The sequence below is a fragment of the Erinaceus europaeus genome, chromosome 5 (assembly GCF_950295315.1).
Source record: "Erinaceus europaeus chromosome 5, mEriEur2.1, whole genome shotgun sequence".
Classification (NCBI taxonomy): Eukaryota; Metazoa; Chordata; class Mammalia; order Eulipotyphla; family Erinaceidae; genus Erinaceus; species Erinaceus europaeus.
In genome coordinates this window covers 16,609,878-16,629,236 of record NC_080166.1, presented here as the reverse complement: position 1 = coordinate 16,629,236, position 19,359 = coordinate 16,609,878, and the positions used below count along the sequence as shown (strand labels likewise).

The 19,359-nt window shown below is 43.6% G+C and overlaps 1 protein-coding gene across 1 annotated transcript in view; it reads right to left on the bottom strand.

Annotated features, from left to right (window-relative positions):
* Nucleotides 1-19,359, bottom strand: part of DNAH5 (dynein axonemal heavy chain 5) — a 243,975-nt gene that overhangs the window by 83,990 nt on the left and 140,626 nt on the right. Inside the window, exons 52-56 of the mRNA XM_060191928.1 lie at nucleotides 15,484-15,656; nucleotides 7,121-7,251; nucleotides 3,234-3,387; nucleotides 1,697-1,964; nucleotides 243-474 (exon numbers count right to left, since the gene is read on the bottom strand). Coding sequence (XP_060047911.1) covers nucleotides 243-474; nucleotides 1,697-1,964; nucleotides 3,234-3,387; nucleotides 7,121-7,251; nucleotides 15,484-15,656 — 958 coding nt within the window. The remainder of the gene's footprint in view (nucleotides 1-242; nucleotides 475-1,696; nucleotides 1,965-3,233; nucleotides 3,388-7,120; nucleotides 7,252-15,483; nucleotides 15,657-19,359) is intronic.

The following is a 19,359-nucleotide window of genomic DNA, read 5'->3' as shown; positions in this document are numbered from 1 at the left end:
AGTCCTGTTCTTATAACAGAAAATGCTGCCTTCAAATTGGTCCTCTACCTGCTGGGAAGACCGAGGCCTCCAAGGGAAGATTCTTTTTATCCACCCACTCTACCCCCTGCCCATGTCATCTGAGTTGTAAAAAATCAAGCATGTCTTCTGGTCATTGCAAAATGTACAAGAGAAGCAAAGGTGCCCTCAAATGACATCTGCATCAAAGGGGCGGGGGAATTGGATTTAAATTTCACCTTTACCTGTTGGCCAGAGTTTGCACTTCCATGTGCTTTTCTCCATAAATGAACTTATAGCCCTGGATAAAAGAGAGATATGATTTGGGGGTCACGTGGGTAGAACGTCGGAACCGCTGAAAATAATCGACACACTTCTCCGCGACGCCATCTTGGAAGGAGCCCATGCACTGGACCACTTCCTTCTTGGTTTCCAAACTGCAGTCAATTTCATAGGATGAGAGGAAGTGTTCAGACACTAGAGAAAATAAAGACCAGAACAAGAGAAATATGGTTGTGAAATACCATTTACTATTCAGCCATTAAAAAAAAAAAAAAAAAAAAAGATGAGGTCTTGCTTTTTGCTGCATCACAGATGAAACTGGAAGGGCCAGTGCACCATGAAATGAGTCAGAAGAAGAAAGACAAATACCAGAGGATCTCACTCTTGCATGGAGTCAGGTGGTACTGCTCCTGATTGAGCACACACATCACTGTATGCAAAGACCTGAGTTCAAGTCCTTGGTCCCCACCTGCAAGGAGGAAGCTGCATGAATGATGAAGCTGGGTTGCAGGTATCTCTTTTTCTGTCTCTTTCTCTGTCTTCCCCTCCTCTCTCAGTTTCTTTCTGTCCCATCAAAATAAGAGGGAAATAAATGGCCACTAGGAGCAGTGGATTCATTGTGCGGACAATAACCCTGGTGATATTCTTCCAAGGAGAGGAAGAATCAGATAACACATGCCCTCAGTCTCTCGGAATGTGCAAGGTTTATGCACAGTTCAGTAGAAATTATCACAAACTTTTTCATGTTTCTTAGAAATATTGCCCAATGGATTTTTTTTTTTTTTTGCCTTCAGTTTTATTGCTGGGGCTTGGTGCCTACACTGCTCCTGAGGGTCATTTTTCCCATTGTTTTATTAGATAGGACAGAGAGAAATTGAGAGGGGAGGGGAAGACAGAGAGGGGGAAAGACAGACACCTGCAGATCTGCTTTACTGCTTGTGAAGTGACCCTCCGACAGGTGGGGAGCCGGGGGCTTAAACTGGGATCCTTGTACGGGTCCTTGCACTTTGTACTAAGTGCGCTCAACCCACTGCACTACTGCCTGGCCCATAAATTTTTTTTTTAAGGAAATATATTTTTTGAAAGGAAAAAAAAAACTAGGATCATTGGAAATGAATCCCAGCAGCTAAGTCTGGCTCTAGCTCTGAAAATTCAAGGCTAGAGGACTCATCCTCTGGACCACACTTTAGAAAACGCCTATTAAACAAAACAAAAAATTGCACACTAGCTTGCAAAAATTCTCCAGTGTTGACCAAAGTGACTTTTGGCTTCATCCAGCTCAGAGACAGCAAAAAAGCACAGACTAAAATAAATAAGCAAACATGTTCATACACACACACACACACACACACACACACACACACACACACACACCCAGTCACCAGAATCTGACACAAAAAATCTCCACCACACTGACCAGCAACCAGGGCGTCCTTTGGCCATCTGCTGAACCAGTCAATGGTGCACCCCGAAATGAGGGCAGGGAACTTCAAAGCTCGGTTTCGGAACTTCTCCCCCACCGGTGAGAAGCAGAGCACAGTGTGAAGGTTCTGTCGGACCCGACTCATGAAGTAGTCATGCAGGTTCTCGTTGGTAGGGGGGCGCCTGGGGTGTTCCTTTTTCATGACTGATACAAGGTCACTATTTATTTCATCCATCTCGTCGCGAGCAAAGAGGTTGGAGACCTTCAGAATCAAGGGCAGGCAGTCAAGTTCAGTCCAAGTGAAAACAGACCAAAAAAAACATAGTTTGATATAAACATCTTGACTGTTTGTGATTCATAAACTCACCTTGGGGAAATTAACCAAAAGTTACCAAGGTGTGAGACACCAATTTTTTTTTAAGTACACAAAGGATTCTGTATTTAGGCGTAATGCCATAGCTCTCTAAGGCGGAAAGATGGGCCATATCAAAAATAGAATCTCTATCTTCTCTTTCCTCTCTCTCTCTTTCATTTGTCACTTGAAGCATCCACTGAGGTTCTTTTTACAGTTTTTAATTTAATTTTTCATTTATTGTTTAACTTTTATTGGGAAGTGAACAGTTTACAACTCAGCTCTGGACACGTAGGTACAATCTCTCATCTCCCCAAGACAGCTGTCTGCAAGCCACTCTTCCACAAGCTAGGTCCTTCCCCCCACCATCATGCACTGGAGCCCTAAAGCCCTTCCATTCCACCCCACCCCACCTCACCTCATCCCATCCCATCCCTCTCGCTCTTTCCCTAAGGAAGATTTATTTATTAGCCATAGAGAAAAAGAGAGTCAGGTTATCACCCTGATAAGCGCAATTCCTGGGACTAAACTCAGAACCTCATGTATTGAATGCAGTGCTTGACCCACTGCACCATCTCCCGGGCTTCTCGTGAGGTTTGAAATGCAGATTTTGATGAAGAGATGTAGCTTTCAAGTCTATATACTCAAAGGAGTGCTACTCAGCTATTAAAAATGGTGAGTTCACTTTCTTCACCTCATCTTGGATGAAGCTTGAAGGAATCATGTGAAGTGAGATACAGAAAGAGAAGTTCAGTCCATATGGGATGATCTTACTCACGGAAAGAAGTGGAGAAGTCAAAACAGAAGGGGGAACTCAAAGCAGAACTTGGACTGGGTTTGGTGTATTGCACCAAAATAAAAGACTGGGGGCGGGGAGGGGGGGCTCAGATCCTTGAACATGATTGTGGAGGAGGACCTCGGTAAGGGGACTAGAGTGTCATGTGGAAAACTAAGAAATATCACACATGTACAAACTCCTGTATTTTACCTTAATCCCTTCAATACAGAAAAAAAACTTCAGTTTTCCAAACAGCAATTTAAAAAGTCAAGTTTTTCAGCCTTATGACCTAACTCCCAATGATAACACTAAGCTGAAGCTCTAATGAGAGAAAACTCAAAGAGCTTTAAAGTTTGGCAGGAAGCTGAAAGAAAACCCGTGAAGATCAAGTGGGCCCCTACCTCACCCGATGATAAAACATTGTTCATATATTCCAGAAATGACTCCTCCTTAATCTCATTGTCTGTGAAAACAAAAGTGATTCCTTTGCCCTGCTGGCCAGCTGTTCTATACAGAATCTTGAGATCCTCGATCAGATTTGATGTGTTGTATGACCTAAAGAAATAATAATAATAATAAAAAACACTAGTATAGCCACAGACCCTTTGGAATATAACAAAAATATGCCTACTAGCTATCTACAAAATGGAGGACCCCCCCAACACTTCATCTGCACTATTCCAGCCTTTAGGTCCATGACTGGTCAACAATTTGTTTGGCTTTGTATGTTAACTCTCTTTTCAGCCACAAGGTTCCAGATGCTACCATGATGCCAACCAGACTTCCTTGGACAGACAACCCCACCAATGTGCCTTGGAGCGCCACTTCCCCAGAGCCCTTCCCCACTGGGGAAAGAGAGAGGCAGGCTGGGAGTATGGATCGACCTGTCAATGCCCATGTTCAGTGGGAAAGCAATTACAGAAGCCAGACCTTCCACCTTCTGCATCCCACAATGACCTTGGGTCCATACTCCCAGAGGGATAAGAATAGGAAAACTATCAGGGGAGGGGATGGGATGCGGAGTTCTGATGGTGGGAACTGTGCAAAGTTGTACCCCTCTTATCCTATGGGTTTGTCAATGTTTCCTTTTTATAAATAAAAAATTTTAAAAAAAGAAAGAATGTCACTGTCATTAGCTCACAGCTTTTATTGGAATCAAAAGAGCCTTCTAATATGCGTTATGTATTCAGCTCACCACAATGTGTTATGTTGTTCTAGTCAACCCATATTCTATTATACGAACAAGTGACTTTTCATGTTCATTACATTTACTTACAAGGATGCTGTTGACTTTAAATTTCCACATTTCGTGACACATTACAATTCTTTCATACACACATACAACACAGTGAAAACAAAACCTGCAGCAAAAGTATAAATTCTTTCATAATTAAATGTCATCTGCATGCATATATTTCACTTTTAGGACATCTCTTGGCATTTTAACAGATAAACTGTACTATTGACTAAGGACCCATCTACAATTGCTATTCTGGAAGATATCTAATAAATTAAATTAAACTAAATGAATTCAAGCCTTCGTTCTATAATGTGTGTGGGGGGTGGCATGTTATTAATGGTGCCCGTTTAATCCCCTAACTCAATTGTTTTTATTGACTTTTTCAATCTCGCAAGAAAGGGCTGGATGGAAGTCTGTGCTCTGTAACAGCACAGTTAGAAATCTGATAGAATATCTTACTTCAAATTTTCTTTCACTGTCAAAAGACATTCAGTGGTAGACATCAGCTTGCAGTCACGCAATGTTTGCAAGATCCCAAAAGAGGTGCAACTACCACCAAAAATTAAAATATACCAAGTCCAACGATTCAGAGTTCCAGTAGCATTATCTGGCTTCTGCACCACTGAGTAAACTCGGGTTTCAGAGTACAGTGCAAACTCTCATCTAAGCTTCAGTCATAAACCCTGATAATCTACAAAGTTCTTCTGAAAACGAAATTAACTTGTGCGTGTTAAATTACTTAGAGATTTTGTACAAATCTCAGAGTTGAACCCCTTTTTTTAATATTTATTTTATTTATTTATTCCCTTTTGTTGCCCTTGTTGTTTTATTGTTGTTGTTGTTGGATAGGACAGAGAGAAATGGAGAGAGGAGGGGAAGACAGAGAGGAGGAGAGAAAGACAGACACCTGCAGACCTGCTTCACCGCCTGTGAAGTGACTCCCCTGCAGGTGGGGAGCTGGGGTTCGAACCGGGATCCTTATGCCGGTCCTTGTGCTTTGCGCCACCTGCGCTTAACCCGCTGCGCTACAGCCCGACTCCCTCAACCCCTTTTCTGTACAGGGTATCTCCCATGTAATACTGCTTCTCTGTAAAAATTACTCACAAAGTAATTAGATTTAGTTCTCCTTGTCCCAGCCTTCAAAGAAGTTCAGGAAACTTTCAAAATTATAATTTAGGTATAACCTTAAAAAAGGTAGACTTAAATAAAAAGTGAGAGAAAAAAATAACCCCGCTCAATGTCTAAACATTTTCTCCAGGGCTGGGTGGTGGCTCACCTGGCTGAGTGCACATGCTATGGTGTGCAAGGACCAGGGTTCGAGCCCCCCACACACACTCCCCACTTGCAGGGGGGAATGCTCTGTGAATGGCGAAGAAGGGCTGCAGGTGTCTCTCTCTCTCTCCCTATCTCCCTCTACCCTCTCGATTTCTGGCTGTCTCTACCCAATAAATAAAGATAATAAAATATTTTTAAAACATTGTTTTCTCCTGGCTGTTATCCATGGACCTCCATCAACCAGACAGAGCAACCATGTTTTATTCTTTGGGATGAAGCCAAACCTTAATCAATGTCCGTAAGTCAGGCATCCTGCTACCGTAACTAGAAATTACCCTCTGTGAATTTTTCTGCCCAGTGAGGCCACCCCAGCTGGTCTCCCACTTTTCCCTTTGTCTTGGTTACTTGGTTAATCCTGAGATTCTACGGAACTTCTTCAAGATCATGTCCGCTTGTCCTCTTCATAATCACTTTCCTTTAATTCTCCTGCACTACATGCATGTGTTGGGGAAAGTCAAGTTTGATGAGCAGTTGTACTAGCTATCCAGCTGCCAAATGCAAAAGCTGTAACTCACTTGTAATCTCTTGATTCTGTCACCTTCGTTTTCACTGCTACCACTCATGACACCATCATAAAAATCAGATACGCCTTTCCCAGGGAGAGCTCACTGGTGATTTACGATTGCTCTAGAGTGGAGTCTAAATCCCTAATTCAACCTCCAAAGGACTCCGTTGCTCTTACTGTCCCACTTGCCTCTTTCCTCTGCACACCAGCCCTATTTCATTGCTTCCGGGACCTCAGATTTGATTTCACATGTGCTGCCACCCTCTCTTTCTTTTAGATGGTAGGACAGAGAGAAATGGAGAGGTGAGAGGGAGATGGGAGATAGAGTGAGAGACACATACAGTCTGGCTTCCCCACTCATGATGCTTCTCTCTCTCTCTCTCTCTCTCTCAGTCTGGTTTCCCCACTCATGATTCTTCTCTCTCTCTCTCTCTCTCTCTCTCTCTGTCTGGTTTCCCCACTCATGATGCTTCGCTCAGAAGGGGGAGATACAGAGGGACAGAGACAGAGACACCTGCAGCCCTGCTTCACCATGTGTGAAGCTTGCCCTGTGCAGGTGGGGACCAGGGGCTTGAACCGGGGTCCTTACACACTGTGATATGTGCGCTTTACGTGGTGTGCCACCGCCTGGCCCCTGCATTTCTTTTCTGTCACGTCTCATAACGATACATCATCACTCCAGATCCCATACACCGGTGCGTCAGCCCTCAGTGAACACCTCTCTCAGGTGTCTGCCCCACTGAACTGCTGTGTGCTCAGCAGTGACCCAGGCCAAGTCTGCCTGCCCTTTCTACTCACCACCCCCTACTCATCCTCATTGTCCGTGGATCTGACACACAGCTGGGGATCGGTAAACATCGGGAATATATGAATGACTAAAAATGCTTCCTTGTTTTTCAGTACCTCAATATTCTTGAAATCTAAACTAGCATTTTTGAAAGGACAAATTTCTCCTTTGACAAAGAAACTGAACGGTGCATGATATTACTATCGTGAACTACAGGAGAGAGGCAGGCAGCACCTCCCTGCAATGACGGGCCAAAATGTCTCCCCCCCAAAAAAGGATTTGTGTGAATTTTCCAAGGTCTGTGACAGAGGCTGAAGCTAAGCTAACATTCAAGAAGGAAAATTATCCTGATAATTTTGTCTGAGAAAAATGATCTCTTATCGAAATCCATTTTAGGTTAATTCAAGTGAAAGCTTGTTACCTTGTCAGGGTGATCTGGAAGGAAGAATAGCCAGCGATGAACGAAGCCAACCTCGTCAAGCTCTGCTTCCCTGATCCACCCACCCCCACCAGGAGGACGTTTCCTCGTGGAGTCCGGATCACACGTGAGATCTGGAGTATGAAACAGAAGAGACCTGGATCTTTCCACATAAAAAGAATCCACTTTCTTTTTTAAAATTTTATTATCTTTATTTATTTATTGGCTAGAGACAGCCAGAAATCAAGAGAGAAGGGGGTGGTAGAGATGGGAGAGAGACAGAGAGACACCTGCAGCCTGCTTCACCACTCACAAAGCTTTACCCCTGCAGGTGGGGACTGGGGGCTCGAATCCTGGTCCTTGTGCGTCGCAAAATGTGTGCTCAACCAGGTGAGCCACCACTCGGCCCCAAGAATTCACTTTCTGTACTGATTTAATGGACACTTTTTGGGAAGACACTGATATCTTGGAATTAGGATGGAGAATTCTGCTGAGTATAGGAATCAGAACATTTGTGAAATCGATGCGTTTAAGTGCAGTGAAAAGAGTCGGAGAGGTAGGTTGTATCTTTAGAAAAATCCAAAGTTCAGAAACATCAATACCCTACATTGATGATTGCTCTAAGCTTCCAAAAAGGGAAATAAGATTGATTTTAAAAAAAATACAGGTGCAATATTCCAGCCTTTAGGTTCATGATTAGTCAACAATTTGTTTGGCTTTATATGTTAACTCTTTTTCAGCCACCAGGTTCCAGATGCTACCATGATGCCAACATGACTTCCCTGGACAGACAATTCCAACAATGTGTCCTGGAGCTCTGATTCCCCAGAACCCCGCCCCCCTAGGGAAAGAGAGAGGCAGGCTGGGAATATGGATCAACCTGTCAATGCCCATGTTCAGCAGAGAAGCAATTACAGAAGCCAGACCTCCCTCATATGCACCCCATAATGATCCTGGGTCCATACTCCCAGAGGGATAAAGAGTAGGGAAGATATCAGGAGAGGGGAGGGGATATGGAACTCTGGTGGTGGGAATTATGCTACTCTTATCCTATGGTCTTGTCAGTGTTTCCATTTTATAAATAAATACATTAAAATAAAAAAAAATTCTAAAAAAAAATACAGGTGATTCCCTACTCTCTATAAAACCCACATTTCTTCCAGTCGTAGAACCTTTGGGGTGTGGCTCACTTTTCGGCAGGCTTCTCTTGACCCAAACCACTGGAGACAGCATCTGCTAATCTCGACCTAATCAGTGCAGCCAGTGCCAGACCTACATGTTTCACTTCGGAAGGTGTCCACAAAGGACAGGCCTGCGGTGTCAGCCCTTCAGCTCCAGGACTCTGGTGAGCGTGTTCCTAGATCATAGGACTCCTTAATTCCATTTCATGTAGTGCACCTCCTAACAAAGCCCCAACACCTAGATGTGAAGCAGGACCCAAGAGACAGAGCACATGCACATATGCATCCAGGAGTTAGAGGAAACAGATACCTTAAAGCTGCAGCGCACAACAGTTTGCAGTGGCTCGGTAAGTGCAGCAAACAAGTAGAAAGACTTAAACAAGACACCCTAAAGCCCGTAATCCAAGAGCTGCTACTTAGTCTTAGATAATCTCCTCACCTACTTCCTATTTCACTTCCCTCAATCACTCCAAGGACAACCTTATCAGACAAAGTAAGGACTACAAAATCTGGATAAGGGCAAGAGACTGGCAGACTTTATTGATGCCTCTTTGCTCACTACCAGGCCATCCCATCTCCCAGGGCCCTAGTCAGGGAATCCTGGGATTCACACACAGACATGATGGGCCTAGACCTCTAACAGATCCTTCTTGCCACTGTCACTGGTCATTTCCAACAGCAACAACATAATGGACTCCTTTGTGGGCCCCTACAGGACCTTGCCTTCAATGTGGATCAACAATGGTACGGACTACCATTCTCAGAAGGAAGGTTGGACTAAAATCCTCTAGCACTCAAGGAAGATGGGTCTGGCAATGGGTGCAGCCTAGAATGTTCCTAGCTATGACCACAGAATATGAGCTCAGACCTACAGGGATGCAGAGGTTACACAGGCTCTTGCCCTGGATATAGGCCCCAGATGAAATCAATGTGGTTTACAGTTAAAGGTATTTACATACTTTTCCCAGATTTGGGAGCTAGTCTCTTTCCTGATCCAGCTTTCTAGTCTTATTTCCAACTCTGACACCATCTCCCCAGATAATACTTTTGGCCCACCTGCATGTCAGCTACTGGACTCAGGCAAAAATTAGTAAAGTCATGGGTCCCTTGGAATAGACCTAAAATTGACCTACTTTTTCCAAAAAAAAAAAAAGAGAGAGACCTCAAATCTCACCTGCTATATTCATGCCTTTAGATTCCTGACTATTAAGCATTTTTTTCTGCTTTATATTTTAATGCTTTTCAGTCACCAAGTTGCAGATGCTACCATGATGCCAACCTGACTTCCCTAGGCAGAGGACCTCACCTGTGTACCCTGGAACCCCATCTCTCCAGAGCCCTGCCTATTAGGGAAAGAAAGAGGCAGGCTGGGAGTATGGATTGACCTGACCCATGTTCAGCAGAGAAGCAATTACAGAAGCCAGACTTTCCACCGTCTGCTCCCCATAATGATTCTGGGTCCATACTACCAGAGGGATAAAGAACAGGAAAGCTCCCAGTGGAAGGTATGGGATATGGAACTGTGGTGGTGGGAAATGTGTGGAATTGTACCCGTTTATCCTATAGTTTGGTTGATAATTTCTAATTTTTATTTTATAAATAAATTTAATTTAAAAATACAGGTGAAATGTGTGGGCAGTGCCACACCTAGTTAAGCACATATGTGACCATGTGCAAGGACCAGGGTTCAAATCCTGGTGGTCCCCACCTACAAAGGAGAAGTTTCATGAGAGGAGAAGGCTACAGGTGCCTCTCTCTCTCTCTCTCCATATATATATATAGGCTTCCAAGTGAAAAAAGAAAAGAAAAAATGGCCACCAGGAGTGGTAGGTTCATAGGGCATGCACTGAACCTTAGTGATAATCCTGGTGGCGATAAATAAAAAAGGAAAGAGAAGGAAATGTAGAAGGGATGGGGGAGGAGGAGAGGAAAAGGGAGGGGAGGGGAAGGGAAGGAAGAGGAGGAAAAGGGAAGGGAGTGGAAGGGAAGGGAGGAAAGAAGAGGGGAAGGGGAAGGGAGGAAGGGAGAAAGACAGGTGAAACATTAAGCAGTGACCAGATCTATTTATCTATTTTAGGAGATTCAAACTCAAAAAAAAAAAAAAAAAAAAAAAAAAGGAGACAGCAGTACATTATAAGAGGGCTGGGGTTCCAGTGCCCTTGGGTGGAGGGACATGTGACTGGAGTGGTGAGTGAGGTCTATTCAGGGGCTACGCTCGACCGGACCTGCCAATATACGCGGATATCTTCGCCCACCCTGTCCAACGCTTGACGTCTCGTCACCCAATCTGATCCCCTACGCCTACACTGAACTTCTCTGTTCCAGTCTCTTGGAAACAGAGCTGGCAGTCAGCTGAGGTCAAGAACAAACACCTCATCACAGACCCCTGCAAGCGTCAACCCGGCTTTGACCTAGCACGTTATGATTGGGCCCTCCTCAGTCGCTATCGAACAGGCCATGGCCGGTGCGCCGCTATGTTCCATCGCTGGGGAGCCAGAGACGACCCAAACTGCCCCTGCGGCTACAGACAGACTATGACCCACATAGTCAACGACTGCCACCTTTCCAGATTCAAAGGAGGTCTCGAAACTTTACATCAGGCTCAACCTGATGCTGTTGACTGGCTACGGAAGAAGGGCAAACGCTAGAAGAAGAAGGGGAGACATGAGACTGTACACCTATGACTACAGCAGTCTTAGAGAACATTCCAGAAGAGAAGGAGGAGGAGAAGGTTCCTTTCAGTTTACTCAACCAATGATGTAGAATAGGAAAATTAAAAAAAAAAAAAAAAACTTTGACTAAAATGTTCTCCATATTAGAAAGATGACAGAATTTAAAAAAGAATATCCCCCAAAAAGTCATGGAATGAAAAAACTAAATAAGTAAACACTTCTATATTTGCCAGAAACCGTGGTATCTAAGAGATCACGGGGGCTTTGAAGTCCACTTTATGCCAGTCAGTAACACTGGTCCACTCCAAGCCCCTGTAATGGCAGAAGTTCATGTGTCTTTGGCTTTATTGGAATTAAATGAAAATCTTCCATCATCAGACTTCCAACCCCACCTAGAGGGAGCTCAGAGCAGAATTCTCCTCGATGCATTTCTCATCTTTGTGATCACTACTTGTTTCTCTTTCCTTCCGCAGCTTAAGCGACCTTCCTGTAGATTAAACAGGGGGTGGGTTAGGGTAGAAAAGAGATCACTTCTCTATGACTGGGGGAAGCTTTTCAGGGTGACTATAGGCTCTATGTACTGCTACGTTTTGCTAAACACTCTCTTTCAGGATTCCCTCTGCTTGTCCCCTGTCCCTGTTGAGATGAATTCCCCACAGCTCAGTGTGAGCCTGGAAAATGAAGGTCATCTTCCTATTTCCTCTGTGTGTCTCAGGATAGGCAGGCTATATGTTCTTTTCTTTTTTATTGCCTCCAGGGTTATCGTTGGGGCTCAGTGCCTGCACCACCAATCCACCGCTCCTGGAGGCCACTTTTTTTTTCCCTTTTGTTGCCCTTGTTGTTTATCGGTGTTGTTGTTACTATTATTGTTGTCCTTATTGTTGGATAAGACAGAGAGAAACTGAGATGGGAGGGGAAGATAGAGAGGGGGAGAGAAAAACAGCCACCTGCAGACCTGCTTCACCGCCTGTGAAGTGACTCCCCGACAGGTGGGGAGCCGGGGGCTCGAACCAGGGATCCTTTGCGTCACATGCGCTTAACCCGCTGCGCTACCACCTGGCCCCCAGGTGATATGATCTTTCTACCCCTTACTCTTCCTCTCCATGTGCCTCTCCCCAGTCTCCTATAAGCAGAGAAGAAGGGTTACTGATGAAACTTCTCAAGATACTGCCTGGAAGGTGGCACCGTGGCAGAATGCAGGACTGGTAACTCTGAGCTCCTGAGTTCGATCCCCTGCACCACGTATGCCAGAGAGGAATAATGCTCTGGGCTCTTTGTCATATAAAACTAAATACAGAGATAATACTAAAATGTAAATTGTGATCCGGGAGGTGGCGCAATAGATAAAGCACTGAACTCTCAAGCGTGAGGTCCCGAGTTCGACCCCCGGCAGCACATTGCCAGTGTGATGTCTGGTTCTTTCTCTCTTTCCTCCTATCATTCTCATGAATAAATAAATAAAATATTTTAAGGGAGTCGGGCGGTAGCGCAGTACGCTAAGTGCACGTTCAGAAGAGAAGATCAAATAAGAAAAACAACAGAAAAAAAAACAGCAAAGGATTACGGGGAGCCATATTGGAGACAGGATTAAATACCAAATCTATTTACCAAGCATCTCAGAGGCATCAGTCTCAGCGCCCATTACACTGTGAATGCTAAGTGGATACACTGGCTTCCACCTCCCCAGAGACGGCAGAGCAGTAGGAAAAGAGGCAAACACACAAACAGTATCCCAGGCAAGACAGCGCCTGCCAGGAAGGGAGTACGGAGGAGGCCCACTGGGGGTCAGGATACATGTAATCCTTTGCCGTTGGTTTTACCGGACTGCTGGCTGGCTGGACTGTAACCCACAGTCAGGTGCGGCAGACAGAAGCTAGATTATGAGAAGCCACACACACACATATGAGCTTTAGCCGAGATACTGTACAGAGGTATGTTCGGTTTGGAAGGAATTATTAGATTAATGATAGTATTAATAATAATAAAACTAAGTAATGTGTTTCATTTCCTATCACATCTTGTTTTGCTACGTTTTGTTTTGTTTTCAACTTCAGTTCTTTCTCTTGACCTTTAACATGTCTTAAAATTAAGCCACATAGTTCAAGGCTCACAACCCACAAGATTTGGATTAGTGTCCACAGAAAAATAATGTAGAAGGAAAGGTCAGTCTAGAAAAACCCAGGAGAAATGCTGTATGTTAACTGAAAATTTTCAGTCACTGAATCTGGCCAATTCCAAAACAATACCCCAAACCCTAGAGGCTGAGGAGGAACACACCATCCCCAGTCCTTGCTGAAACACAGAGTTCACACCCATTGGCATCTCACCAGATGAAGTGAAAAAATGTTTATTATTCATTCTGTGTACTGCAAAGCAGGAATAGATGGTTCTTGGAAAGTCCCTCAGTCACAAGAAGAGCACATATAACCTCACCTTCCACTTGAGCCATTAGGAAATACCAAGCCAATCAACTTCTGTCTCCAGTAAATACTATGCAATGAAGTTCTTTTGGTGTCATTGATTTAGAGAAGTATCTTCTCTCTCTCTCTCCCTCTCCCTCTCCCTCTCTCTCTCTCTCTCTCCCTCTCTCTCTCTTTCCTCTTCTCCCTCTCTCCCTCTCTCTCTCTCCTCTTCTCCCTCCTCCCTCCCTCCCTCCAGGGTTATTGCTGGGGTTCAGTGTCTGCACTACTGTTCCTGGTGGCCATTTTTTCCCTCCCATTTTATTGGATAGGACAAAGAGAAATTGGAGGGGGTATCTTTCTCTTTCTTTCCTTTCTTCATTTATTTACCTTTGCCACCAAGGCTCTCACTAGGGCTTAGTGTCCGCCAAGCTCCACAGTTGCTTGAGACCATTTCTTGGTCTATTATTCTTTCTTTTTAACAGAAGGTAAGAAACAGGAGGGCAGGAGGAAAGAGAGAAAGAGCAAGACAGAGAGAAAAAGGAAAAGAAAACCAAGAGGAGAGACACCCACAGCACTGCTTCACTACTCAAGACTCTTCCCTTCTTCAGGTGGCATCTTGGAGCTTGAAGCACAAACTCAACCTGGCCTGGCCCCTTTCTTCTCCCTTTTAATTATCACACATGATAGAATAGCTATTCTTTTTTGCTTGTTTGTTTTTCCAGACTATCTATTCTGCCCGAGACAATTAACTTTTAATCAACTGTAAGTGAGGAGTAAATTCCACACTGTTATTCATATCTGACTTTAAAAGAGCACATATGCTGATAATCCATCACAGATGTCTCCGATTCTGAGAAATCAGATTCCCCAGCCCAAACGCTCTGCTCTCTTGCTTGGGAGACCCAACCTCAGAAGAACCTGCATGTCTTCTTCCCTCTCTACCCTGACTCACTCAAGTCTGACAGAAATCCCTTCGTCACACTCTTCCATGTTCAGAGCAAGTTGGTGAGACAGTCCCTAAAAGGCACCCCATTTCCCTAAGAGGCAAATGACAACTTGTAACCACAAGACGGCGCCTCGTGGTTCAATCTCAGTAATGGAAGAGGCAGTAGCAGCCTGTCTTCTTCCTAATTAAAAGGATGTCATCCGAAAAGGTCCTTGCCATCAACAGAGTGGGACTGTCTACAGCCGAGTCCACAGCATTGCTGTCTATCTTTGATAAATTAGGTTACAGGATGTATCAAGTAAATCAAATATTTTTCTGGGAAATCTCTGAAAAAAAAATCAGCTGCCCTAAGGATGGATATTGCAGTGAGTCCTGTGAGAAAGTAGAAAACTGACAGAATTTGCATCTAGCTGACAGACACTCATCGCTGTGTGGCTTTTTAAACTATTCGTAACAGTGAGGAAATACATGAAGATATTAAACTTGCCATCTTAGCCGTCTTGAGCATAAGACGTCAATGACCTCAAGCATATCAGCATTATTGTGCCACCACCATGATAGGATTTTAATACACTTTTCTTCACTTTATAAAAATGACAGTCTGTACCCATGACATATTCTATCCAGTTCCTCCTTCCCCAGCCCCAGCCCTAGAAAACACTGTTCTGCTTTCTGTCTCCATGAATCACATGACTTGATGAAGTTCATATAATGGAATCACACAGCAGATATTGTGTGTGTGTGTGTGTGTGTGTGTGTGTGTGTGTGTGGTTGTTTATTTGCGTCTAGTCTTTCCCTATGCATAAGGTCTTCAAAGATCACACACTATTTTTTGTTGTTGTTGTTGTTATCTTTTGTCTAGTGCCAAAAAACAAGCAAGATTTTTTTTTAATTTTTTTCTCTGTGCTTTGAACTCCACCGTCAACCACATTCATTTTCTGGAAGCTGGAGAAACAGCCCTGCGTGAAATGGGTCATCTCACACATTTGAGTTCTGACTATAAGCCTACAAGTGTGATACGTGCGTTTGGTTTCAAAGGTGAAGTGGAACTGTGGTACCAAGTGTATCTGAAAGCTGAATCTTCTCCCAGAAGATGACAGTGGAAGAGGAGAGAGGGAAATTCTGGTGTGAGGTCAAGTGCCTGGTCCCTCCAGGAGGTGCTGACCTTGACTAAGTGAATCATTGCATCTTTGAAAAACACCAGGTCCATCCCGGCCCCGCGGACGCCCTCATTGTGGAGCTGCAAAAACATGTTGAGGCGTTCCTTGAGGCTCTCGAAAGAGCCAATGGGCTCGTAGATTTTAGGCATGTCAGCATCAGCTTCCTCAGCCGTTTCACCTGGGGGTTAGAGAAGAAAAAAAAAAAAAAAAGATCAATACCGCTCCTTCAAACCTCTGGACTTGGTAACTTTCTTCCACTAAAATTCATAATGGCAAACACTGCTGGTTTACAGCAAAATGTCATCACGTGCAAGACAAGAAAACAAGAAGAAAAGATAAAGTCAACAATAGCCAAAGCACACGAATCCTCCTGATGATGTGTAGTTTGGGGACTTTCCTATCCAGAAAGAGTCTGTTTCCAGGAAAGACAGAGAGTCACTGAATTGAATTTGAATCCATAAGTGAACAATGGCATTTCCAGCATCGTCTTGGAGACATTCACTTGCGGGTCAAAGGGAAAGTCGAAAAAAGCTAGGGTTTAATGTCAAAATCGGCAAGAGAGGTCAAATTTAAATGAGTTTTTAAGTAAGAATAAAAAAGGAAAGGTCACTGCATTTATATGGCTCAGAAAAGTCGGGTTAATCATGAGGATGGAAATGAGGTTTAATGGGGTGGGGGACTGGGAGGTGGCGCACCCGTTCGTGCCCACTTTTTATAATTCGCAAGGACCCAGGTTTGAGTCCCTAGTCCCCACATGCAAGGATAAAGCTTTGCAAGAGGGGAAGCAGGGCTGCGGGTGTCTCTCTCCCTCTCTATCTCCCCCTACCCTCTCGATTTCTGGCTGCTTCTATCCAATAAGTAAAGATATATTTTTTTAAATGTTAATGAATTTTAGGGCTGGGCAGTGGCATACCCATACCCGGTTAAGCACACATATTACCACTTAGTACCTCGCTCAAGAATCCAGATTCGAGCCCCCACTCTCCACCTGCAGGAGGTCCACTTCATGAGTGATGAAACAGGTCTGCAGGTGTCTTTTTCTCCCTCTCTCTATCTACCTATCTTCTCTCAATTTCTCTCTGTCTTACCTAATGCAATTTAGAGAGAAGAAAAAGAAAAAAAAATCAGCCACCAGGAGTGGTGGAGTAGTGTCAGTACCGAGCTATAGAAATAATCCTGGTGGCAGGATTGCCAATCAGACTTCCCTGGGCAGACGACCCCACCAATGTGTCCTGGAGCCTTGCTTCCCCAGAGCCCTGCCCCACTAGGGAAAGAGAGAGGCAGGCTGGGAGTATGGATCCACCTGTCAACACCCATGTTCAGCAGGGAAGCAATTACAGAAGCCAGACCTTCCACCTTCTGCATTCCATAATGTCCTTGGATCCATACTCCCAGACGGTTAAAGAATAAGAAAGCCATCAGAGGAGGGGATGGGATTCGGAGTTCTGGTGGTGGGAACTGTGTGGAGTTGTACCCCTCTTATCCTATGGTTTTTGTCAGTGTTTCCTTTTTATAAATATAGATAAATAAATAAATAAGAGATAATCCTGGTGACAATAAAATAAGAAAGAAAAGAAATAAAAAATAAATTTTAGGAAATGAAAGTCAGGCTTGAGATAAAATAGAAAAATGTGTTTTCTAAGTAAATTGAAGTATATCACTGGGAAAAGATTATTATAAGCTAAAAGCTATTTTATAAAAATTAAGAACACACACTATGCCTTGTCTAATGTTGACAATAATGCATATTTCCAAAAAGAAAGATAAATTGGGCATATGAGTTAACATTAGTAACAGGAAGGGGAAAATTGCATATCTGCTGAATATATTAATAGCAGACTGGTAATTCACTTGGTTAGAAAAGACAGGTGTTAGGGGCCAGGCAGTGGTATACCAGGTAGAGCACAGATGTTAAAACACACAAAGGCCCAAGGTCAAGCCCCAAGACCCCTACAGGGAGGAAGCTTTTTGAATGGTGAGGCAAGTCTGCAGGTGTCTCTCTTCCTCTCTCCTTCTCTCTCTCTCCTTCTCCTCTCAATTTCTCTGTTTCTAAAGTAAATACATATATATATATATATATATATGTATATTAAAAGAAAGATTGAAAGTCTCTTCCAAATCCAATAGCAACTACTTTCAGAATAATTATTTCATAATCAGCACCTTTCATAATAACAGTTATTTTCTTTTGACCCTGTCCTAATAAAACACTATATTAGCGGGGGTTGGTTGGTAGCGCATCGGGGTAAGCGCACATGGCGTCAAGCAAGGACCCGCCTATGAATCCGGGTTCGAACCCCTGCTCCCCACCTGCGGGGGCGTCCCTTCACTAGCGGTGAAGCAGGTCTGCAGATGTCTTTCTCTCCTCCTTTCTGCCTACCCTCCTCTCTCGATTTCTCTTTGTCCTATCCAACAACGATGACGGCAATGACAACAACAAGAAGAACTACAACAACAAGGGGAACAAAGTGGGGAAAATGGCCTCAGGAGCAGTGGATTTGGAGTGCTGGTACCCAGCCTCAGAAATAACCTGGAGTCAAAACGAAACAAAACAAAAAACTACATTAACTTTCTGATAACAAAGTCAGAAAATCGAATTAGCATCATCATTTGAGATGTCAATGCACTCTGAGAAAATCTCAGTAATTGTCTTAACGTTTCATAAATGTTCAAGTAAAAAAAAAAATAGTGCTTTGAAGTCACAGAAGCTTATGTTTGCATCTAGATGCAGACACCCCACCCCTTGCAAAAAGGCAACAGCTGTGCCTTGCTTGCTGAACCCCAAGATCTAATTATTTATCCTCCTGAGAGAGAGGAAATACAATATATAAATTCTAGTTGCCTTATAAGACACTCTTTACCTTTACAGGATTTTTTTTTTTTTTTGGTATGTGTGTGACCTGATTTCAAATAAAGTGTGTCAGCTCTTTCTATGGAAAGATCATCCCAAATGCAAAGCCAGCAAAAAAGCTCCTTGTGCCACTGTCACTCAGAAACTTCTGCCGGGTCACATACGTCCTTATTCAATCTACTAAGGATGCGTGGTCATTTTTTCAATCATTTAAAAGATACACATAGCATGTGTCTCTGTGTGACTTTTAAAAAATATTTTTATTCATTTATTTATCATTGGATAGATACAGAGAAAGAGAGAGAGAGAGAAATTGAGGGGGGATAGAGAAAGACACAGAGAGACACCTGTAACCCTGCTTCACCACTCATGAAGCTTTCCTCCTGCAAGTGGGGGCCAGGGACTTGAACCCAAGTTCTTGCACACTGTAATGTGTGCGCTTAACCAGGTGCTGCCCCACCTGACCCCCTACATGACTTTTTTAAATATGGAAATGAACTTCAAACCCAATCTCGGTATTAAGAGACTTTCAGTGAAAGTATTCAACTTAAGCTCAGTTATTTCTGAGGTTCTTTCTTTCTTTCCTCTTTTTGTTTCTTTTTACATAGAGACAGAGAGGGAGAGGGGCAAAGGGATAGGTGAAAGAGACCACATCAACAAAGCTTTATTCAATGAATTGGGGGAGATGGACAGACTTGAACCAGGGTCATGCCCATGTCAAGCCAACACGGCCTGCAAGTGAGCTATTTCATAGGCCCAAGCTCAGTTATTTCTGAAGGAAAAGAATAATTTGAGGCCTCCCCCATACCCAGCCTCTAATTTCTGATTTTTTTTTTTTAAACAGTAAGGACAACCTGAGGGAAAAAAAAAAAACAGTTGTCATTATCTTTGCTGACACTTACTGGGCAGTGACTCTGAGTCACAGACTAAACAAGCCAGTCTACAGGGGGCATTTTATTTCAGCACATATGACAGTAGTTTCGTTTTACAAATGAGAAGAATGAGGTTCAAAAAACCATTAGAGACCTGC